The 25,997-nt window shown below is 38.3% G+C and overlaps 1 protein-coding gene across 1 annotated transcript in view; it reads left to right on the forward strand.

Moving 5' to 3' along the window:
• The window catches only part of Itga1 (integrin subunit alpha 1), a 160,877-nt gene extending 148,823 nt beyond the window's left edge, over positions 1-12,054 (forward strand). The window contains exons 27-29 of the mRNA XM_008832940.3: positions 317-409; positions 2,896-3,012; positions 8,276-12,054. Of these exons, the coding sequence (XP_008831162.1) occupies positions 317-409; positions 2,896-3,012; positions 8,276-8,320 (255 nt within the window). The 3' untranslated portion in view covers positions 8,321-12,054. The remainder of the gene's footprint in view (positions 1-316; positions 410-2,895; positions 3,013-8,275) is intronic.
• Positions 12,055-25,997: the final 13,943 nt, after the last annotated feature.

Genomic DNA, 25,997 nt, shown 5'->3' on the forward strand with positions numbered 1-25,997 from the left:
TTGTCCTAATATAGCTACCTCATGCCTAGATACATAAAAGGTGGTTTTTCCAAGAAAAAACTGAGAGTATAAATTATTCTGAATTTTTCCCATCCTGTCACAAGGATCTAAATGACAATTTGGGATGCAGGGGCACACAGGAAACAGAACGGCACTCAGCCATCAGCTGATGCTACTGGTTCCATTTAGAAGTTAACAAAACCAGTGATATTAATCTCAGAAAAATCTCGGGTTTAATATGTGTCCTCCTCAGACATGACTACTTCTTGTCTTAATTAACATAGCATGTTACTAACAAACCCTGCCTGCTTTTCAGGCACATTTTTCCAGTTTGAATCTTACTATAAGGGGAGAACTTCAGAGTGAAAACTCATCTTTGATTTTAAGCAGCAGCAACCAAAAGCGAGAGGTAAGTACAGCTTCAAGTTCTGAAAACGCATTTCACTCCCAAACTCGTCTAAGTGATATTTTATGATTTGATGCTCAGTGTCAGATGCTATTTGCTTTAGTTTAAATTAGCTTCTAATGTGATTCCAGGCTTACTCTTCTTCCTTAGAAACTAGGAGAATCACGATATTTACAATTAGCTTGACACTCTGTCTTTATTGCTTCTAACTATCACAGTAACTGAATGCTTTCATTTTCTTCTTGTTAATAAATAAGGCTCTTGTAACCTTCCTCCTTATAAACCAATATTATAAAATGCAGCTGACATCTGAACAGCAAACTTTTAATAACTGCTGACAGAAAATGCCTGTGCATTGTGCAGAAATGCATGTGAAATTTTTTACTTTAACTACTTACATAAACATAGTTTCTCATGTTGGCCTGGGAGAATTTAAATATCCCATCATGTGAGCCACACCTTGTGAGATGTAAAATTCTCTTTGGAATCTCTCTAATGTTCAGATGTGTTTAGGACACAGTTTCTGGGAAATGTGAACAAATGTCAGGAACCACCACTGACCAAAGTAAGGATCCCACCAAAGTCCACTTTGGTATACCTAGGAGTTTTGGGGGGTTACAGGAATATGGATGAGGGGTTACCTATAGGAGCAGAACCAGCTCAAAGACAGCTGCACCCAAAGCCCACCCCAGCATGGGCAGCAGCTCATAAAAGCAAGAAACCTGGAGAACATTGCATAATCTTCAGGCAGCTCAAAAGGTTGGAGAGGGCCTTTTCTAGGCAATTTGGCTGGTCCTTTCTGCTTCTTGGTAGCCTGGCTGATCTGCCTCTTTCAGGCAGCTCAGCTGTTGCGAGTCTCTCTCAGCAGTCTGTAGGGCTTCTATATGCTTGGGGAGGGAGGAGTCTAGGGAATCTGCTCAGTTTCAGGGACTTCCTGAAGCTATTGCTTTCTTTACTTTCTGTAGCTGAGGAGCATCCCTTCAGGATGGAATGTTGCACCTTCCCTTAGAACATCCCCTGTCTTAATGAGCTTCCCTCCAAGATGGAATGTCTTAGAGGAAACTGCTACATTACAAAATGATCTTGTAAAACTTCCTATTTCAAACTATTCTAGTGTCAGTGGTCTCAGATAAGAACACACCTTAAAAAAATACATCTACATAATGGCTCACTACATTATAAAGAATGCTTCACTTGTAAATGCAAACCTAAAACTCCACCACATACAAGAAAGACAAATCACCGAAATCTGGAAAATGTCATATGGATTCCATTAGAACAAAGTGCTTTTGATTCCCAAAAATATTGTTGAAGTTTTAAATATGTAGTTTTGTTTCTCCTAAATGCTACTTTAAAGTTTCCCTGGAAATAGTTAAAACTACATTCGATCCTAAAGGAAAATAAATCTATATCAACAAAATTACTAAAAGCAACCATTTTGCAACTGTGTAATCTTGTAGTAGTCACAAATCTTATCTGGACTCCAGTTTGATGTCAATAAGTTCGGGGAATTGTTTTAGATGTGTTCCAAGTCTGCATTAATAGTAGGAGTCTGTGTTTCTCTCTGTTCTTGCCAATTTTGTTTCTGATGCATTAGCTGTGGCCCACAGGAGTGATTGAGGAGTACTGATCATTATCCACTATAAGAAAATATCTCCTGTTAGAAGTTTCCTTTCCTACCCAATGCCCCTTTTAGATTAAGAAATTAAAATCAAGTTAAAGACAAATACAGAAACTTAAACCATTATTGGTCATAAATACCCTAAATTAATTCTTTTCCAATAGCAATGGATGTGACAAAGATCGTAACAGTTTCACTGAAGTTTGGTACCACCCCAAGAGAGCATGACTAACAAGAACACTGAAAGAACTCCATTTCATAATTGTATTTTGGTTAAAACTCAACATATAGGTCACTGAGATCAGTCACCTGGAACAGACAGTGTGGGAACATGAACATCACATTGGAGTGGATCTACATAGACACATGTATTTATGCTCATGAGGATATGTGTGTTTTGCATGCATTTGTATGAAAGGTATATTTTTATAATATTAGAATTGTAATATATTTTAATTAGAACAAGGAGACCTATTCAAGTTTTTATTTTAACAACTGTCACATCCCAGCCTCAATTGATGCTATTGTGATAAAAAACAAAGTTTAATAATTAATCTTCAAAACATAGACTGCTTCGGTTTTCTCTGAGTTAGAAATCCATTCCTACCCTCAGCATCCTGATTCACTGACAGTTTGCTCTTTTTGCACAGAGTTCTGAAAGATTAATTTTTTGGTAATATAAATTTGATATAGTTAGATATTTACATTAAATGAAAGGCATTTTCAAATGTAAACCTAATGTTTTCTTTGCATATAAATGAGATTAATTACACATATTGCTAGAAAAGCATAGCTTACAAGAACTGGGTATTCTGGGAGTTCTACGAGGTGGTTATCAGTATTAACAACCTTGTTTAATAATTTTCAGCTGGCTATTCAAATATCCAAAGATGGGATCCCAGGCAGAGTGCCCTTGTGGGTAATCCTCCTGAGTGCCTTTGCTGGACTACTGCTGTTAATGCTGCTCATCCTAGCACTGTGGAAGGTAAGCACCACCTTCCCCGCTGTCTTTATTCCAACTGCCAACAGCAAGTGAAATAAATGCTCTATCAATGCTTTGGAATATAGTATTATTACACTGAAGTGATAACCAAGATACAATTTAATACTACACAATGTCTCATTTTTAAAGGAAAAAACTGTAACTTAGACATATTTGGGGATACATATATCCAAAATTCCTGGAAGAGCTCTTCGAAAGTAAGGATTATCGAGGAACAGTTAATGTTTCAAAGTTAAATATGTATATGTACTGACTTTTATAATTAAGAAAAACCAAAACCTCATTTTATAGCAAAAGTAAAGTTTGTATTCCTATATCAACTTAAGGACATACAAGGGATAGATTCATGATTGAAGTTAACCTTGCACTAGCCACACCGCTCTGTGTCTTAAAGAGCAAATGCTTCTTTAGTGCATAAACAAATACATCATATTTTATGCAATGATTGTGTGGCTGTGTAAGGAATAAATAATTTACTAATTGGTCGATAAAAGGAAAATTTTAAAGTTCATAGACTTCTATGTCAAATCCTTTTGTAACACTGAGTGGTAACTTATTTTCTGTCAGTTTAATCTGGATATTTATAGAGACATTTTGCTTAAGATGAAAAATGTAAGAATTATTAAACGTCTTTATCATTTTTCAGACAAAATGTTATGATAGCTTTTAGGAGGAGTTGAATAGAGAATAAAATTCCATAGAAAAGTTAAATTTTAACTTTTTAAAAAAGTAAAGAAAATTTAATGCTTTTTTCCAATTAAATATGAAGTTAAAATTTATTCTAGCATAACATATTCCTATGTTTTACCCACTGTTTGGTTAAACTGTTTATATTAAAATATAGATGTGACCACATATTCATTTTTTAATACATGTACAACAGGATTATTAAGCCAAATAGTTTATATAGCAGTTTTCTTTCCTGGAATTACAGCTGTTACCATCCTTTCTGACTCTTCCATAATGGTGAACTTCCTCTTTGGGAGATTTCCTTGAAGGAGAATATGAACAAGTTGTTATTGAATTCCATAAATAGAATCCATGATCTTTCCCCAGCAAAATCAGCAAGACAGAATTCACATTTGGAATCTGTTCTTCCTCTGAAGTGCTCACTGTAATACCTGGCTTTGCCACACCGTGGTATCCAAGGCCTAGTTTATCCCTAGTGCCTGAAATGCAGGCCATGTTTTCTTTTCCTTAGCAGTACCTCTAATACAAACTGCTCCTGATGATTCCTCCCAGAATGGTCTTCTAGTGCAAGCATTGACTTGTCTGAATGATCTTAAAACTATTAGGAAAGATAAGAGGAAAGCCAGAACTGATATTTGGACGGGTTCTCCCTGGCCTCATACCTCTGTTTAAAATAAACAAGCAAAAAGGAAGTTTCATCCACCTGGTTTTTCATATCTGGTCTGAAAAAGCATAAATGTAAAAGTAAACATACTTTTCTAGTATATGTTCTGTTGATACATACTTATGGCTTATAAGATCTTCTTTTTACCACCCCCAAAAGGTCATTTAACAAATTTTGGGCTGTCTTGGCAAGTACATTGAGTTAGTTCAGACACCTTAGTGAGAGGGCTCACAATCAGAACTTTGATTTTAAGGTAGAGTTGGAACTCTGACCAACTCTTAGTAGTTGCTTACTGTAGACGAGAAACTGTGTGAGGCGCCCTTCCTTCAAGCAGTCTCACTGTTATGAACCTCAGTTTGTAAATGAGGAAACAGATGTACAAAGAAGTTTTGCATGTTTCCCAGGGCCACAAAGCTAGTAACGTTCAGAATAAGGTTTTGAGTCCTGTGCTAACATCATTAACTGCCACCTGTCTGTCCTTAGAACAACTTTTGCAACCATGTTTTGTAACTGTGTTTTACATTCATAGACATTAAAACAAAGGTAAACTAGCTAAGAAATCTCCCAAGATTATCAACCAATAAACAATCAGATTCAATCAACAATTGATCTCTAAAGCCTATGTCTTTTTTAATAGATTGCATTGCTGTACAGTATCGGCAAAAGGTCATGAGTTCTTTGAAATATATAAAATATTTGGTTTTAGAATGGGAGGCAGTCCTTGGTCTGATTCAGTATAACCAATAAAACAGAATCACAGAGTCCACAGGAAATTATAGGAAAGCAGAACATGCTTCTCCTAACCTGATCCACAGTGGCCTACCACTGATGAGTCATTCATCTTACAGCCTGTTCCTCATCCAGTATAATTTACTGAAAAGGGATAGGGTAGTTCCCTCTTATTCACAGTTTCTCTATGAACAGTTCTAATATCTAGTCAGCTGTAATTTAAAAATATAATACAGGCCAGGCGTGGTAGTTCATGCCTTTAGTTTCAGTGCTCAGGAGACAAAGGCAGGCAAATTTCTGTGAGATCCAGGCCAACCTGGTCTACATAGCAAGTTCCAGGACAGCTGGGGCTACAGGGAGACCCTGTCTCAAAAGACCACAAAAATTTAAAAAATGAATAAATAGATAAAAATATAATACAATAAGATGCTTTAAGAAAAAAGCATGTTCACATACTTTTATTACAACACAATGTTATAATGGTTCTATTTGATTATTTATTATTGTTACTATCTTACTGTAACTAACCTACATAAACTTTATCAACATATGCACATAGAAGAAAAATCAGCCTATATGGGGCTTTGTACTGTCATGTTTCAGGATCCAGTTGGGGCTTGTTGATGCGGGGGGTAGGGGAGATATTGTAGTACCTCAGCACTTTTCAGTCTTTAAATACTGGTATTAGTTTATTTATTCAACATCTCTTCCATATTATACATTGATCACCTGCAAATCATTCCATTTGCCATAGGGTTTTGAACCAGGTAAGTATAAAGAAGATAATTTAAATGCAGAAGTTAAAACAGAAAAGCAAATACTTGAAAGAAAATATGGGAGCTTCAAACTTACCTTTTTATTTGAAACCTTAGCTAAGATTGTCTCAGTCTAGTTTGCAGCTGGGTATAAATTATATTCTCTTAATTTTCTATATGAAATACCCATCTTCCCTTTTATTTTATTTTTTTAATTTTTTTATTTATTATTTTTATTTTATGTGTATGCATCTATTGCCTGCATCTGGGTAAGTGCACCCGTGTCATGCAATGCCCACGGATGTCAGAAGAGGCTATCGGATCCCCTAGGACTGGAGTTATAGACAGTTGTCAGCTGCCATGTGGGTGCTGGGATTCGAACCCAGGTCTTCTGCAAGAACAAGCAGTGTTCTTAACTGCTGAGCCATCTCTCCAGCCCCCCATATTCCCTTTTAAAAAAAAGACAGAAACTAACCTTCAGAAAATTTGTCAAGTGGAAAAGTTTAGATAACAGAAATTCAGTTTCAAAGGCGGATATTCAAGATAAAGAATACAAACGCCAGATGAAAAGAAACAGCGAGGCGTGTGAGGGGAAGGAGAGCCTATTCTGGGAAGCCCTCTGCTGATTTGCTTTCAACAGACCTGAGGCATATGGACCCTGGTGGGGAGCAGAGTGGCTTGTGAAGTCAGCGCTTCTCCAGTTGCCAAAGATCAAAAGGGCTGACCCTGAAGGGGAGTTGGTGTCCAGGAAAAGACAAATTCATGGCTGTCTCCATGTACATTTGTTCTTTTATCACCCTTCCTCATTTGCTACCAACGCAATTTTAACATGGGGAAGACAAGATCCCTGACCAGAATTTCTCTAACTCTGAAATACTTATTTCTTATGTCTGGCCCCTCTAAGCACTCAAGTGCTCAATCATTGTACTATAAGATGTGTATCTCAGACTGAGGAGGTAACTAACTGAGCCAGGAAAGCACTTGCCTGACAAGCATGGGAGTTCCCCCAGTACCTATGTTTTTTTTAAAGAAAAAACAAAACAAAACAAAAAAACACTAGGTATGGTGGCATGTGCTTATGATCCCAGCACTGGGGATACATAAGATTCCCATATGTCTATGTGGAAACATAAAGATCCCTGTGGACCATTGGCCATTCAGGGTAGCCTAATGGTTGAGTCCCAAGCTGTTTCAAAATACAAGGTGGATAGCTCCTAAGGAAGGACATCCAAGTTTAACCTCTGACTTCCATACCCACACTGCCCCCCACCACCACTATATGTGTGTTTATTACCTCACATAACTTTCTGATGAAAATGACATGGATGCAACACATTTTCAAATAATTAACTCACTGCCTTTGTTTGATCTATTTTAGTCAACTATCAAATTTAATAAAAAAATTATCCATGCAGATTCAAAAAGATGCTTCCCTAGGATCCTTAGGTTCTTTTTAAAAAAAGAATTAGATTTAAATAAGATTAAATTATTAAAATGAGATTTAATTTGTTTAATAAAATTTTAAAACTTTTTTAAAATTTTCATTTATTTATTTAATTTTATGTGTATGCATGTATTGCCTGCATGTAGGTAAGTGCACCAGTTGCCATGTGGGTGCTGGGATTCGGGCTTGGGTCTTCTGCAAGAACAACCAGTGTTCTTAACCACTGAGCCATCTCTCCAGCCCCTATTTAATAAAATTTTAAATAAGATTAGGTCACTGCAAAAGTCTTATCCAGCTCCATATTATTTTTGTTATTCTGTATAATATGAAACAAATATGGAAATGAGAACATTTATCAATGTTCCACAGGACTAATAGTAATGAAATGTGACTCACGTTCACAACTCTGTGATTTTTTTTTTCTTGCAATGAATGGTTATTTTCACAATTAAATAGCATGGAGTCTTTCAAGAGTCTTCTAGAAAGCCTCTGTGCAAATGTTCTGACACGTTATCCAGACAATTCTGACATCTCTCCTATGCCCTGCGCAGTTACATTCTTTGTGGACTGTAATAACTTCAACTTGAGATCATCAGTTATTTGATGAAAAAAATTCTCTGTCATATCCTTAGGGGATAAAAAAGATGATGACAAAGTAGAAACAGTATCGGCCAGCTGAAGTTTATTCATCTCACAAAGTATTTTCCAGAGCTGTTTGCTTAACACATGCATGATTTTTAACAGGATATATTTAACCAATATTAAAGCCAAAGGTAAAGTAGCAATTTGATGAATGTCATTAGTTAGCATTCAATATTAAATGGTCAATTAAAAAATGCCTCTTAGTTATCCAAATGAGTTGTATGCCCAGGTTTTCAGTATTGTTAAATTAGATTCTATCCAAAGAGACTAGTATTTATTACCTAAATTAAAATAATTAATTTTATTATATTTACTCAACAGATTGGATTTTTCAAAAGGCCGCTAAAGAAGAAAATGGAGAAATGAAATGCCTGACAAGAGAAACAGTAGCAATCACTCAATGATCTATCCTCAGGTTTGCCTCAGACATGTGACAAGAAATTCATAAACAATATCAAGGACATAGTCATGTGACTCTATAAAACCCATCATCCTTCTGGGGTTAATTACTTGGAAAATGACAGATCAAACCTGCTTCAAAAACAGTACCCAAACATATATTTTAGAAAGTGATGAAAACTATTTTTAATAATTACTCATTTTTGTTGAGTAAGTAAAATTGCAAAGTGTTTTAAAGAAGAATCATCAATACAAATGTTTGTATGTTAAAAATGTTACACAAAGTATTTAAGAAATTCACAAAAAAGAGTTTTATGTTCATTGAAGTAGTTACTTTCAACACAATCTAAATTATGCATTTTTCCCTTGATTACACTTTGAAAATGACACAGCATTTGTAAATGCCAACAAAGAAAGGGAGTGAAAAGGATCTCCCAATTCAAAAGAAAAAAAAAAAAGAATGCCCTTGTAGAGTCCATATACAATATGGACTAAAAATACAATAAATCACAGAGAACACATTCATTAACTCTGTCTTGGGTTCTGTAGGTGCAAATAATGTCATTAGAAAATAGTGCAATTGAGCTTAAATTCTATATAGGATAGACAGTCAAAATAGAGTCATTATTTAAAAACAAGTGCACTGAACCTATTAATTTAAACTTTTACAAAAAGCAAAAGTGTTTAATTTTTATATTGAGCTCTAAAACACAACTCTTTTATAAAGAAAGAATGAAAAGACACCTAACGCAGTTTTGTGTAGCATTACAGAGTTCTGCCATGAAAAGCCACATTGTGTGCAGATATGCCCAAATGGATTCTGAACGGAACATGGCGGCAAAGATCCATTGGCCCTGGGCAGCTGAAATCATCTTTGCTAGGCAGCTGTTCGGTTTCTAAGATGTTACATGAAGTTGGAGCTTTCTCAACTACTTTGTACAGGGTTCATTCAAACCCCCAAGCTGTGAGAGTTTATTTTTAAATTTTTTGAAGTATTTAATTTCCCAAACACATTTCTTATTTTTATGAAAAGGAAGTATCCCCTTTCTGTATTGTATTTTACCAAGAACTCAACAACATTAAGTAGAACCCCAGAAATGTAGTTTAAAGAATTTCTAGTTTAAAAATTAAACCAACAGAAAGGCGTGACTCTTTTATATGAACTTCTTTGTTCCTGAAGTAATCATTTTAGGTCTCTGGACTCCGCTGTAACATGAGCTGCCAGTTTGCTCCATTTCTAAGATGAATAACAATGAATGAATGTACAATATCTGTATGTGTGAACTACTGCTGGAAACTTTGCAGATACTCCTGCCAGAACCCCATTGCTCCACTTGATTTCCCATTGCAAGACCTGAACCTGTCAATACCCAGAAAGTGCTGGACTCTGCTTTCCTCAAAACACAGCAAGTCAACAGAGAAGTTAAGTGCTGTTGGTTTGATTTTTAAAAACTTATTTCTAAAGAATTATCTTAAGGCTCAGATTTAGCCTACCTCTTGGCTCTCCAGCTCTACAACTAAGATCCTGAAGGCCTAAGGCGTGAACCTAACAATGCCAAGGTCATCCCTGGCTGGAAGAAAGTGGAAAGAAAGCTGGAAGAAAGAAGACGTGTCCTTCATTCTCATGGTCGCTGTCAGCTTCAGAAGCCATTCCTTCTGCCTGCTCCTTTTCCCCAACAGAACTCAGGTGTCTCTTACTCAGTTACCATGGTGCCCACCTCTAGCACTCACCTGCTCAGCAGCTCTTGGAGAATGAAATTCGGCAGATAGACTTAAATTCATCTTTGACATCTGCGACTGTCAGATGCTGAACTATGCACAGTGAACTGAGTTTGTGTATCTAAACTATACATGTTACTAAGCCAAGGAGGGAAGACAGAAACGAGGACATTTTGAGCTCTTAAGAAAGGAAAGAGCTGTTTAGCTAGATAAAAAGCTGCTTAGCTAGATACGGAATTGCCAAAGCCATTTGCCTACCACAGTTTCTAACATGAGTTATTCTTGGTTATCAGTAAAATATTTAAGGAACCAGATAGTCCCTTTCTCTGCTGTTATAATTTGCTGAGGTCTGTGTAAGTATGTGTACGTGCATTCACACACATACATGTACATGTATCAATTAAATGCAAAATACTTCAGTACCACCAAATGACATGTATACCCAAAAAAAAAGCACACAAACATATGTGAGCAACAAAAGCCTAATTTCTTCACTTTTTATACTGTGTTCTCTTTCATTAATATTTAGGTTTAGTTAGTATTTCAGCAACTAAAAATTATAAATGCAAAGACTTTGATTTTCAAAATATCAGAAGATGTCCCAAATTAGCTTTATAGAAATGTTCCTACAACATGTAAATGATTGAGAAATATGCTAGGTGTGATTTTAAAACAATAAGAAAAATGAGTGATACTTCATATTCTTTATGAGCTTATGGACTAAACTGAATTGCCACTTACTGCCTTTGTACCTTTGATTGTTTTTGTCACTGTTGGTTCCGTTATGAACCGAACTATAAATGCAATCTTTTTCTTAATTAAACTCACAGTAGAACATTAATAACTTATTCAAAAACTTGTTCTCCAAAAAGAAAAATATTCAAATTGCTGATTACTGTGACTTAAATGTTCTCTCCATAGCCGTTTTCAGACAGTCTAACGTGACCTTATTTGACTTGTAGAATTCCTAGAAACGTATGTCAGTTCTTATGAACTAGTATGACCTGGCTGCAGCACACCCCTGCAATGGACTGCATACTACATAAGCAGGAAGGTTGGTAGGCTAGAATACAGATCAATGTGTTGAGTCTGCATACCTAAAAATACAGTACTTCAAATTGCACTGAAAATACCCATCGTGCCAATCCCAGAAGATACGATGTGCAAGAATGCTCAGTCTTTAGTTTCAATATTTAAAACTATAACCATCCTTTAATATGAATGAAGCGATAGGGACTTGCAGAAGAAGGAAGGACTTGAAAGAAGCAGTCACAAAATGTGCCGCACAGTGAAAACCAGACCTATTCAGCAGGCACAAAGAGGCCATTTCACTTTCTCCAGGAACTCAGAGGCCTGAGTGCAACATTGTGGAAGGTCTTCTTTTACAGATATTTTTAACTTCTGCTATCCATTTTAAACTTAAATAATGCAATTTGCTAAACTTTTCCTCTGAGCACTAGGCTCGTGGGCAATTTAGACCCTAAATATTTTCTGTATCATAAGTATACTTGAAAAGAGGCTTGTGGGAAGAGATATTTTTACACAATTTGATGCTTAGGCAGCCAGAATTTTACCTATAAATGTATATATGAGTAATATGCATATATTTATATAGACAAGTATCTACTTTTTCTTTTTAAAAAATACCCAAGATCTCAGCTCAATTGGAAAGCAGACATATTTGCACTGAAACAAAACGGTTGGTGATAAGCAGCACTGCACTGCAGCACAGGCTGTGGGAAGTCTAGTCTATGTTCTTAGTAGGACCAGAGCTAACGTGCTGTGAGTGGCAACCACGGCTTCCAAGGAGTGTGCTTTCCATGACATCATCTTTGTCGAACATACCATCAGTTCTATGCGAACTGTGTATCCTGCTCTGCACAATGCTGAGCAAACCAAAGACCCAGGCCCAGAGCCTGTCTTGTGTACCAGGTGCATACTGTTGTCTAATAAAGTGGCTTCTGGCAAATAATTTGTTCAAATGGTATCCTATGCTCTCTTCATTTATTACCAAAGCTCTCAAGCACTCTTTTCCTCCATCAATATTCTCCTCAAACAGGGATTTTTCAGGAAGGCTACTAGAGTAGCTTGTACTAGAGTAGCTTGTGCTCTGTTTGTTATGAATGCCAACTTTGTTGAATGGATCATTCAGACAGGATTTCCATTTCAGTTTCCTCAGTGGCACTCCAAAGGGCTGGCACAGCATCATGCCATGTAATGGACTGCAGAGATGCAGCATCTTCCTTAAGAGGTTTACAAACATATGAGCCACTGTCCTCAATGGAGTTCTGGGGAAGTTGTAGGACTTTGAGCCTTCAGTGACTCTCCATAAGTGTTTCACAATCCTCATCCTCCTCACCCAAGGGAATCATCTCAAAACTGAAAAAGGGAGGCTTTATCCTCACACTGATGTGATTTTTAAACTACAGTGTACAAATAAGTTGCATAGAACACAGACACAACTGCAGAATGAGTTCTTTGGGCACTAACTTCCAATCAGACCATGGTGCCCAAACTCCATCTATACAGAAGTCTCCAAACCACAACTGCCTATTAAGTCTGCTGTGAAAGGAAACCCAAAGCACATCACAAAAGGCCATATGCTAGGTTGGGTATATAGCCCAGTGGTTGAGTGCACAGTTAGTATGTGCACACCCCTAGGTTCAAGCTCCAGCACCACGTAATGGAAAAGAGTGTATCCATATCACTGTTCCCCAAATGGAAGCACTGTTGTGTGTGTGTGTGTGTGTGTGTGTGTGTATGGCATTAAGTTGCAACGTTGTAATCTTGTGAATTAATCAGTGTTTTCACTCTCACATTAAAATTTTACCTCAAATTTAGAAATTCAGAGTAAGAGATTTAACCATCAATCATGAAGAAAACAAAGTAGCATACAGAGGCTTCTGTGGTATATGTCACCCAGAAGTGCAGTTCCTAACTGATGAAAAGAGATCTTTCTGGCATGATAAGGGTCTGAGCTTAAGTCCAGAGTCCCCCATTGTTCTCACAGGCAAAGCCAACTTCCTGCCTCAGACACATGTGAGAAGCACTTGATGAAATTGTATTGCACTAAAAATATGCAAGGGTGACTTGTCATCAGTGCCTTTGTCTGTTTGATTTAAGATCAGCTCTCCTTGTGTACATGGCTGTTTACATATAGCAAAACCTTTCTCCAGTACCTAATGGATTTAGAAATTTACACAAGACTTTCACAACTGGAGGATTTCAGTGCTAGGAAGTTGGGCACCAAGAATGAGAGCATATTTGCAGCCCTCCCTGCCTTCTCTTCCCTGCCATGTCCTAGAGATGCTTTGCTTTGATCTGGGGCTTCCTCAGTGAAGTTGTTCTATACCTTGTGCCCCTTGCAGGAAGTTGAGTGGTGGCATGTTGCCTTTGTCAGTGAACAAAGACCTGGAAATCCTTTATTTGTCACATCACAAGGATCACAATGATAGAGCAGAGACCAATGACACTCAGCACTGTGATTATGCTCAGCTTTTGCATATTTCAAATCTTCCAAAGGACGCCAGAATGAAAACCCACTATGTTCTTAAACAATTCCCTATTGGCATTGGCCATCTTCACCACTGATTTTTGAGAGATGGTGTGGGAAAAGGAAAGTGAATGTTATTTTTCCTTCCCTCCACATAGCAGCTAAAGAGAAGGAGCTGCTACAAAGATCCAATGTCAGGTGTTTGGCATGGCACACCTTGGAGTACCTTGGAGGTTGGCAAGGCTATGAAACTGCCTATTTCTATATGCACAGCCAATTCCTCAAAATGCCCAAAGCTTCCTGAGACTCCATGTGTCTCCCACAGTCCTCACACATATCCTTGGCACTGATAAGACTAAAAGAGTATTCTTACCTATAGATTAACCAGGGCCAATTTTCTGGAGTTTAACACACAGTGCACTCAAGTAAAAGTAATTGTCTAATGCAATAGTTCAAAGCTTCTTCATTCTGAAACTATTTCATGCAGGAGCTTATGACAGTGTTTCAATCCGGAGATTCCTCCTGCCTTCACTCAGGAGGCAGCAGAAGCTCTGGCTTCAGGATCAGGAAACACTGGTTTGTAGGAATGGCATGTTGTATGTTACTACTGTGAAGCTGGAAGAGCATTTCCTAGACTGTGTGTACAATTGTATCCATTTTATTAAAAAGAAAAAAACATTGCATTTAGTAACTACTGCCCAGAAACATCTATCGCAGTTGCTTCTAACACATATTTCTGTATCATCTAACACAAAGTATATTGCATTGCTCATTCTGCTGACTTACCTCAGACCAAACTCATCAAAATAAATAACTTACGGGTCTGTGTATAGACTTATTACAAAAACATTATGAGAGAATGTTTTGCTCATATTTAAGAACAAAACAGCACAAACTTTTTTGTGTAGTAATTTATTTCTCACCCAATTTAAACCCATTTTAAGATGAAATTTGCTGGGCTGGAGAGATGGCTCAGCAGTTAAGAGCACCGACTGCTCTTACAGAGGACCCAGGTTTGATTCCCAGCACCCATATGGTGGCTAACAATGGTCTATAACTCCAGTTCCAGGGGGTCCAATAACTTCTTCTGACTGCTGTGGGGATTTCACAACATGAAGGCACTTACCCACATGCAGGCAATATACTCACACATAAAATAAATAACATATTTTAAAAAGATAAAATTTGCTACCATTCTATCATATAAACTGATAGAATTAGAGTTAGCTGAGAGAGTAAAAAAGTGCTTTGAAAGTCCAATGCGTGGTATATCCTGTACACAGACTTAAGGTCAGAGGTTTGATATTTTTGTATAATTCCATTTTATCTTGTGCATCAGCTGTGTAATTTACGTCAAGGTGAATGAGCATCCTGTTTTATGTGTTAAATTAAAAAAAAATGACTCAAAGAAGAATGTGATTACTGTGATTTGAAGTATGTATTTTGTCCAAAATGAATGTAACTTCTTCCAAAGCATGAGCATTTCTTAATTTTTTGTTTAATGTTTTTTAGCTCAAAAGCAGCTTTTCCTCTAATGCACTAAAGGGAAGAAACAAAAAAAACAGAAAGAAAGAAATTAAGTCTGTCTGTAGCATTTCCTGTAGAAGATACAATAATGTGACTGCCTTGCAAAGTTGAGACAAAAGCCGCAGAATCCATACAACTGCATACCTTCTCCTAATGAGATGTATTAATAATAAATTGTCTGCTGTATAATAGATTAGACTACGGAAGATAGAAAGAAGCTCAGTTTCTTCTAAAGACTCTCAACACAGATCATTTCTGTGACCTTGAATGGTAGGAGTTTCTGTCTACCAGCAAGTTCTGGAGGAGTAGACACCAACAAGTTGGGCACCCTCTAATTCAATCCACGGCTGCCACCATCTACCTGGAGGTAATATCAAATCAGTGCCCAAGATGACCGCTGCACCAGATGCCAGTCACAAGCCCCAGCTCTTTTGCAACCTATGTTCCTGACCGACCACTTAAATCAGGGTTCCCACAGTGCCCCTTTGAATTGGACACAGATGCAGAAGCACATAGGGCAAGCAAGATATGGGAGAAGCAGTAGAGATCTACGCCGTCCCTGAGTACAGCATCCTCCAGGACCCACTGCTTGTTCAGCTATTTAGAAGCTCTCTGAACTTTGTCCTTTCCAGAAATTACAGACTTCTCTGCATAGCATGATTGCTAAGACACTGGCGAGGAAAAACACAAATAATGTCTTAGCATTCCTTCCTCCCCATTGTGAAGTCTGAACCATCCTCAGTGAAGAAGTTCTTACGACTGCTATCAGCAGACAAAGTAGGTCAGGAACTGTTTTATGGTTGTCTCCAAGACAGGACAGTGGGGAAATACTAGAACATCTCTGAATGACCCACATTGGAGAAGAGAACTCCTTTGGAGAATTTTGAGTTAGGGATACTGGATTCAAAACCCAACCTGACAGTAGTATGACCTCATAGTTTAAGGCACAAAATAATACCGAAAAATAAAAACAATTCCTTTCTTCATTTAATCTATAGTTTAAAGGAACAAAATCATTGAATACACAGGGCTAGCAGGATGTGCAGAGAAGCTTCGGCAGTGATTACACATGCTCATCTCGTGCAGTCTTCCCTCTTCACATTATGATGTGGGGAAACTGAAGAAAAAATTTTACAGGAGATACAGACTGAGTAATAAAGGAGCTATTTGTAAGCTATCTGCCTAATTTTCTGCAGAGCCTTGGAGTTCCCTAAAGCCTTGGTGTTCCTCTGGAAGCTAATTCGGTGGAAGATCTGAAAAAGAATATGAGGATAGCTTCCAGAAAATAAACATTAAATACGATGAGATTTATATGTGAATCAAGAAAATACGCACAACAGGTGTGGTGGCACACACCTTTAGTCCCAGCACTCAGAAGGCAGAGGCAGGTGGATACCTGTGAGATCAAGACCAGTCTGGTCTATGTAGCAAGTTCCAGGCCAGTTGGGGCTACAGGGAGACCTTTTCTCAAAAAGAACAAAAAAGAAAAAAAGAAAAGAAAAGAAAATGAGCAAAAGATTTGCCACTTTGTCCTATGTGATGCATTTGTTTTGGGATTATAAAATAATATGATAATCATAGACACTTGTCAATAGGACTAATAGGCAAATAGAAATGATGATTAAGAAGAGTGGAACTGATTTCTATTTGCTTCTTTATTAGATATATTTGAATTGTTTGAAAATAGCTATTTTTAACTTTTTATTCTTTGTGTGTCTGTGTATGTGTGCTTGAGTACCTGAATGAATGTGAGGCCAGAAGTCAACATCAGGTGTCTTACTCTCCACCTTATTTTTTGAGTCAGTATCTCTCACTGAACCGAGAACTCTCCAATTTAGCAACACTACCTGGCCAGGGACCTCCAGGGATCTTCCTGGCTCTTCCTCCACGGTACTAGGACTACAGGTGCAAGGCCACCAAGACTAGCTTTGTATGTGAGTACTGAGTATTCAAACTCAGTCTTCCTTCTTGCTTGACAGGTCTGTACTGACAGGCCATCTCCCCGGCCCAGGATATATTTGTAAATTGAAAAAAGAATTTAGGGTAAAAGACAGAGATACATACACATGAAGATAGCCTTTAAAGCACAGTAAATAATTTTAAAACACTAATTTTTTTTTGGGGGGGGGTGTTTATTTATCTTACATCTACCAGGTCACAGTTCATCAAGGAGCCCAAGGTAGGAACTCAGGGCAGCAACTTGGAGGCAGGAGCTGGAGCACAGGCCATGGAGGAATGCTGCTTACTGGCTTGTTCCCCTGGCCCCTGCTCAGCTTGCTCTCTTATGCAACACAGGCCCTCCTGCTCAGGGGTGGCAGCGCCCACAGTGGGCTGGGCTCTCCCACAACACTCAATAATCAAGAAGATGCACCGTGGACACCAGGAATTACATGCTTCAAATCTATACAAGTTTTAATTTTATATTTAATTTTCCTTTGGTATCAATAAGGTTAAAGTCATCAAACATCTTCTCTGGCCCTAGAGATGACAATAATGTAGAGAATCACTCACCTCCACTGTCTGTATATCAAGAACTATTTTATATGTGTAGATAGTATTCAAGACTTCTTTATAGCCCATGAATTTAATAATTGCTTATCCACCTACTTCTTTAAGAAGTGAAGTGGGAAAGAGAGCAAACAGAAGAAAAAGAAAGATCATTTCACTGAGGATAGGCAAATACAACCCCCAGTTATCATGCAAAATCAACTTATTTTATTGATAATCATAAAGGATGTAATAAGTGAAAAGACTGCAATCATTGTGTTACAAACAACAAAAAGAAGAGAGTGAAGGAAGCAAAAGAGAAGAAATGAGAGACAGAGACAGAGTGAGCAGCTAGCAACATGGCAAGAGTGCTTTCAACCTTATCAATAATTTCATAAAAATGAGTGGTCTAAACATCCAAATCAAAAACCTTATATTTCCAGACTGATTAAAAAATATAAAGTAAAAGAGAATTTAGACTCAGAAGCATAAGTAACTTGAATGGAAGCGGACACACCACGCAAACTAACCATAAGACGACTGGAGTAGATCTAGCAACATCAAACAAGGCGAACTTTAAAATGCTTTCAAAGCCCGACATTGAAAGATTCTAATTTTCTGAGGGCCACCAAGACTGCTGGATTTATTCTAGACACATAAAAACCCTAGATATATACTTGTGTTTACATTGGCCCCATTGGCACCTGAAGTGAAACTTGAATTGGGGCAGAATCTGTAGAGTGACTCAACTCTGAAACTTAAACCTTACACTCCTGTATAGAAGCACTTAGGATATGCATGGATTCCAGTCAGAATGACCCAATTCTTTTCCTAACTATAGGAAAACAGGGTTAACATTTGACTAGAAAGACCTGGCTTGAAATAATAAAAGTAGCATCAAAATATCTAAAGGTTTAGTCCTATGTTTTTGATTTTAATCAACTAGTTCGCCTTGGTGGTAGTATCTTTCAACTGAGTATGGGTGGCATAAATTCATTTAGGTAGCTTAGCCTGGAACCACATTCCAAAGGCAAAAGTAGAAATGTCTCAGCCACATAATAATGAACAGCATCGGATATGGCCATTGCACTGTAAGTAGCAGAGCTGAAGGTCGCCATGCTGGGATGCCAACATCCTCGATGAAATTCACAAGGCTCTTTCAATTTTAGTGCTGAGTCTCTCTGTTTTCTTTCTTTCTTCCATTTTGTTATCAGATTTTTCTATCCTACTCTCATACACAATGATTCCTTTTTACACACTTTCAGACCCTCTTCCATTCCTTTCCATCATTTTAAATGAGTGTTCAAAACATGAGTCTATGCCCTTAAAATGGGCCCACAGAGTCAGACAATGCCACAAGAGGACAAGAGGACACTAACAGATGCTATCTTAATCTTGGAGTGTTTCAGATAGGAAGCCCCCAAAAGGGAGTCAGAAGCAAAAGAAACGGTGAACAGATTAATTGAATTCAATCGAGTTACATAGTCTGTCTGCGGGTGGACTAATTTATAATGTTAAGAAAAAACATGTTTATACTGAGTACAATATTGTATAACTATAATAATTCAACTGTAAACCTAAAAATTTACAGCCAATTTTGAAAGAGATGCATCCTACCTCAGGAAACCGTTATTGAATATGTCAATTGTGTTGTAATGATATGCTTCTTCTAAGTATGTTGTTATTAAATAAATAATTTTTAAAAAATTAAAACAAACAAACAAACAAAAAAAACCATGAGTTCCTTGGCTAAGGTTGGACCACCTGCCCATTTCCCCAGTTCTATGTTGATTTTGATCTGATTGAGTTTGCATGGGTCTTGTGCATGATGTCACCACTGCAAGGGTGAGAGAGAGTTGGTCTTCTTTAAGGGAGTGACACTAGATAAGCTGAACAGGCTCCAGTGGATGGACTCACACTGAGAGACAGCTGGGTTCACAAACTTGATCCAATAGGCTTTGATGTACATGACAGAATGCATGAAATCCTGTGAGCAGGCTATGGGGGTTGGTGCAGATACTGGAGGGGTGTCTAAATACAAATAAGATATATTGTATGAAATCCACAAAAGTTTGTAAAAAATATACACAGAAAAAAACATGAGTCTTGGAACTGGAAAGAAGATTCAGCGTTTAAGAGTACTGACTGCTCTTACAGAGGACTTGGGTTTGATTTCCAGCACCCACATGGACGATAACAATAATCTGTAACTCCAGTTCCAGGGGATCCTACACTTTCTTCTGATCTCTGCAGGCATTGCACAACATGGGTGCACTTACACACATGCAGGCAACACACTCATGCACATAAAATAATAATAAATAAAACATTTGAAAATAAAAACATGAGTCTGTTGGGGGGGTATTTCAGATTCAAACTGTTAAAAGGGTAATTCTGCAAGATCCCTATGTGTGCTATCAGATGGAAAATCAGTTTCTATACCATCTAAGATGGCCCATAAATGCATAATGCAAAGACTGTAGTCTCATGTTGCCAGCATGTCAAAATTTTTTAGAAGTCTGTGTACAATACGGTATGTTCAAGTTACCTTTAAGCAGAATATACATCTTTGTGGTCATATATCTAACGCTATAGCTAAATAAATACATAAACATTATTTTTTAGATGGTTTATTAGTTACTTTGGTATTGCTTTGACCAAATACCTGACAGAAACAGCTTAATGGAGGAATTATGTATTAGGTCACGGAAGAATAGCTTATTTCATTGTAGGGGGAGCATGTGGAAACAGCTATAATACTCACATCTTAGCAGATGAAGAAGCAAAGTCAGGCAGGACCTGGTTGGGGATAACACACCTCAAGGACTTCCCCTTATGGACCTACTTGCACTAGCTAGGTCCCACACCCTAAAGTTCCCCAGACTCCCAAATAGTGCCTCCAGCTGGAGAACAAGCATTCAAAACATGAGCCTATGAGCCACATAACAGATACAATCTGAGTGAGTTCTTTGTACTTTTAACTGGAATAATATGGAGAAATAATTAACAAAGCTAATTTTGAACAAAATCGATGGGAATGGTTCTGTCTTCCATTTTTCTGTGGGGAGATGAAATAAAGGGAGGGAAGCAATACTGCATAGGCCAGGTATTGAGTTAAGCAGCCTCCACAATGACACCTTTTATTTATATCAACAACACTGGGTGGTGGTGTCAATGTTATTTATTTTACAGATGGTCTGGGACTTGGGAATTAAAGTTCAAGCTTTTATATAGCTAATGTCAGGAATCAAGCCATGAGGGCCTGTTCATGTTTAGACAATATGGTGCTGTTCTAGTTTCTTTCTCCATTACTGTGACAAAACACTCTGACCAATATCAACTTGGGTCAGAAAGGGTTTATTCTTACATCTCCCAGGTTCATCATGGAGCCCAAGGTAGGAACTCAAGGCAGGAACCTGGAACACAGGCCACGGGTAAATCATGCTCACTGGCTTGCTCCCCTTGCTCTCATTCAACCTACTTTCTCATACAGCATAGGCCCACCTGCCCAAGGTGGCACCATACACAGTGGGCTGGACCCTCCCACATCACTCAACAGTCAAGAAGATGCCCCACAGACATGGCAACAGACAAGTCTAATGAAGGCAATTCCCCAGTTGAGTCCCCTTCAACCCAGTGTGTCAAGTTGATGCTAAAGCTATCCAACACAGGTGCTGATAATGGACTTCTGATATGGGCCAAGATGGCTAATGCTAGACATCCAGAGGACTAGGAGTCAGCACAAAATGGCTGACACCTGATGTCTGGGGAACCTCAGAAGTTAACAGTGATTTAATCTGTTATATAATCAGTTTGAGCAAAAAGCCCCCTTTGTATTATTCCCTATAAAAAGTCCTTGGGACCAAGAGCACACTCTTATGCAGTGATTGTCTCCCCAGGTGCCTGTGTGTCCTCACCTAGAGAAAAAAAAAAAACACTCCTCCACATCTCATTTGCCAAGGATTACACAAATCTTTAATCTCCCGGCTCCTCTTGGCACCCCTAAACTGGCCTTGACAGCTAGTAAGTAGTGATGGTCAAATAAAATTAAAGCATATTAGATTCCAAATTTATTTTTCCCAAGGGCCTGGACTTAGAGGAATCCATTGGAAGAGAAATGCAAGCACAAAGTACAAGAAAATTCACATCCGTCTTCGTAGTACTTGACATACAACAGACACTCAGCATTAATTAATTGTTGGATGAATACAAGCATTGATAATCTGTATTCATCCAGGGACTCCAGAGAAACAGAATAATAGAACAGGAGAGAGAGAACTGAGGAAACTGTTTTTCATGATTATGGAAATAGAGATGTTCTATCATCTTTCTTCTGCGAGCTGAAGAACCAGGAGAACTGGTGGAGCAGGTTCTTATCAGCTGCTGCTGGGGCAGTTCAAAGCCTGAGAACCTGGGGTACTAAGAGTGCACATTCCAGTCCTGTGGTAAGAAAAGACTGAAGTCCCTGGGCAAGCTGTCAGGCAGAAGGAACAAACGCGGCCCTCGTTTCTTTAACTTTCAGGCCTGTAACAGATTGGGCGCAGCCCACCCCAATGGCAATTGTGTCATCTCGCCATGCCCAGAGAAGGCAGAGGTGCCCTCACAAGTGCCCAAAGAAAGCAGTGCTCAGATGCCGCATTCAGGGGATTTCCCTGCTTTGTTTCTGTATCTGGACTACAAAGGGTCACTGCTTACGCTGCTGCCCAGAGCTCTCTAGTTCTGCGTGCTTCTCAGCTCGTCAATCATTCTTTGCTCAGATAAATCGCACTGAGTTTAACGTATCTAAAGTCTCTTAACATGAAGCATTTAAGAGATGAAGTATATACCATGTATAAAATAAAAAGAATTAGACTAACAACAAATATTTCATCTGTAATGTAGAAAAGGAAAAGGAAAGTGTCTTAGAATCCCTTCTCCTTCCCTACACATATAGCAGTACGGACAGAAATACTTGTAAGAGTCTCCTATTGCGGAGAAATGTTGCCTCCTATAATGAAGGTGGGGGTATCTTCCTTCTGCCTCTGTAGTGCCTTTCACCCTTGCATTCTTGTTTTACTGACTTAACCATCTTCCCAGTCTCCAGGTTATGACTTACTTTTTAAGACCCATCTCATTTAAGAGTCTGAAAACTATACCCTCTATTAAAATAACATATTAGTCACTGGTTAAACTATTGCTTCAACAGACAGTTATTAAGTATGCAAGTCAGGCAAGTCAGGCAGAAGGAACAAACTCAGCCCTCATTTCTTTAACTTTCAGGCCTGTAACAGATTGGGCGCAGCCCACCCCAATGGCAATTGTGTCATCTCGCCATGCCCAGAGAAGGCAGAGGTGCCTGTATTAAAATAACATATTAGTCATTGGTTAAACTATTGCTTCAACAGACAGTTATTAAGTATGCAAGTAAGGAGCTATAGTTTGGAGTTGAAATGTCCCCCAATGCCCATACATTGAAGGCTTCATGTCTAGCCTGGGGTGGTGTCTGAAGGTGGTGGAACTCTTAAGAGGCAGAGCCTGGCTAGAGGAGGTTAGATCCCTGAGGATGTGTGTGTCCTTTGTAGTGAATGCTGGGACCACGGTTCCTTTTCTCTCTCTCTTTCTCTTGGGGTGAACAAGCCTCCATATTTTCCTGCTGTGATGTGCTAGCCACCAGAGGCCCAAAGCAAAAGGGTCAAGTTACCATGGATTGAAGCCTATGAAACTGAGCAAATATGCCTTTCCTTCATTTAAGCTGGCTTCACAGGTATTTTCATGCATGTGGAAAGTCAACAGATGACAGTATGTCTGAAAACAGAGGAGCAGTCACCTTTGCTTTGGTTCAATATCAAGAGGTACTTATCAGAAGGAAACTATTTTTGACAATTCTTCTGCAAATGTTTTATGTGAAGCTTTGAGTTAAATCTGTCAACTCTGAAGTTTGGGTGTCTCTTTCTCAAGCAAGTTCTGCTGCATGGTCCATCATCTCTCCTTCTGATGTCCACTCGTAATTATAGTCAGCCCCAGTCTTTATGGCACTCAATGGCATTTCAATTTAATACAGACATATTTATACTATACCCAGTCCTTTTGAAATTAAACTGTTCTTGAATCAACAATTACAAATATCCTTGGATGGCATACACTCTGGGTCCTTCTGGCTCCCTTCTCCTAATATTTAACAGTAACTCCCCTCCAGTTTTTTTCTGGAGCACCAAGGACTATTTCATGCTCATGAATGCTGTATCGGCCATTCTGTGTTTCTGGTCCCCTCTCCTCTTTAGCCCACCCACAGTAGCCAGGTCAGACACCATAATCAAAGAAGTCCATCTGTCATCATCGAGATAAATTCAGTCATGAGGCTCTCCTCAAATTCAAGTGCAAGTCAATGTTGGTGAATTCCCCCACCCCCAATCCTGCAGTCCTGCATGGGCAACATTGGAGCAGAGGGCTTACCATGGGAACATGTCTTACATTCAAGCTGTCAGGTAGCTTCCTGAGGGCAGGATTCATTGCAAATCTGTTTCCCGCTTACTCTGTTTTCCGTGAACCAGTTAGTTACAACAAGCGCTCACAGATATGTTACAGGTTGACTGTAAACTATATGTGAAGAAAGGGCTATGTCTTACTGCACAGAGCTCAGAGGTTGGCAGAGGAAAAATGGGAATGAAGACCAGACCTGCCCAGGAAATACTGATTGACTTGCCTTTGACGGTATTGTTGGACAGGCATCCTTGGATGGAAATAACAGAGGAAGAAGAGGGACGACTTCAGACCCCAGGGGTTACTTAGTTCTCCAGTCAGGCATTTGCCTTAAGTCTAAGTACTATTTCTACTGATTATAAAAAAGAAACATCCATTCTCTTTTATCAGTTTCTTCTCAAGGCAGGAAAATGTGCTTAGATAGATTGAAAATGCCTTTTAAGTAAGTGATTAAATATGAAGAATGAGTCTCTCTTTTTTCCTTCTCTAGACATTATGGCTTTAATATTGGCATTTTGTTTCCTTAAATTGCCTCCTAAAATCCACCACAGCTCCTTACCCAGATGGCACTGCTGCAGCCCAGACTTTACTCACATCCTTCCTTTCCTTTTGATTTAGATTTTCTTTATAAATTGAATTTATCAAATTCTAGCATTATGATTATATAAGACAGCTTATGTTTTTCAGTTCTACAGGTTTAGAAATCTACATAGCTATGTCACCAGCAGAATAAGATATATTTCTATCATTCCTAAAACTTTTCAACTTCTTGCCTTGTCTCCATCCTCTGTAATTATACATAATTTATGTGCCTTTAGTTTTGCCTTTTAAAATATGTCATCAATGAATTCAGGAGTGTGTAACTTTGGTGTCTGACATGTAAGCCATTTATGCCATTAACATAGTATGTTTGTGATTCAGCCTGTGGCTGTATTTATCCATTGTTCATTCCTTTTTGCGACTAAGTATTATTTTGTTGCGTAGATATATTTTGTGATTATATTTGTTAGTTTATTATCTTATCTTTGATACCTATATGTGTAATGGATGAAGAGATCGTGTTACAGATTTGAAGAATCATGGACTTTTTCATTTCATATATCCTAGGAGACAATATGGTCCTTGAGAGAGGCTCAAGCCTAGGATTGAACATATTTACAGGTCTTGAATTGTCCAGGCAGAAATGCCCTCAGATCCTGTGTTACATAATTACCTCCTTTAGATGATTCTTTTCCATATAAATTAGATTTTAAAAGTATAATCAGGGATTTCAAGTATAATTTGGTTGCACAATGTAATAGAAAGCAAATAGGACTCAGAGAGGCTTAGACCTGTGTTCCTACCCTGCCATTTTTTTGGTTGCTCAGGCTTGGTCATGTTACTGGAATTCAACTCTCTTAAACGGAACTTCCTCACTCACATAGTGGAAATCATAGTGCTTAGCTCACAAAGTTGTTCCATTATGTTAGCTCAGAGCACAGAGCTCAGAGGTTGTATGAGAAGCCAGAATAAAAAGAATTTAAAATAGTAATGAACATAGAATTCTCCAAAGTCAAATAGGTCTGTCACTGCCCCATCCTCAACACCATGTAAGATTGGGCCCTTTGCAAGGGCTCCTCCCAAGCCCACGTGACCCCTGAGGAACAGATCCTCAAACAACCTTAAGAGTAAAAATAAATTGGTTTATTTGGGCCAACTTTATGGTCTTAAACACCCAAAAGGAAATTATAATCAAAGATTAAAGTGATCAGTACATTTCTTTAAGGGTTCAAGAGATTATACTTCCCAGACATTAGGCTTAAGTTCATATAATTGGTTTTTAGACAATTATTTCTCATTGATGATTTTGTTCCTAATCAGAAAGTGCTGCTCAGATGTAAGACTTCAAATCTTGGTCTGCAATGCTGTAGTGCCCACCTGTAGCTAAGGGAGACAACCCACTATTGTTCTAAAATGATA

This window comes from Nannospalax galili, unplaced genomic scaffold (assembly GCF_000622305.1).
Source record: "Nannospalax galili isolate Female #2095 unplaced genomic scaffold, S.galili_v1.0 scaffold235, whole genome shotgun sequence".
Taxonomy (NCBI): Eukaryota; Metazoa; Chordata; class Mammalia; order Rodentia; family Spalacidae; genus Nannospalax; species Nannospalax galili.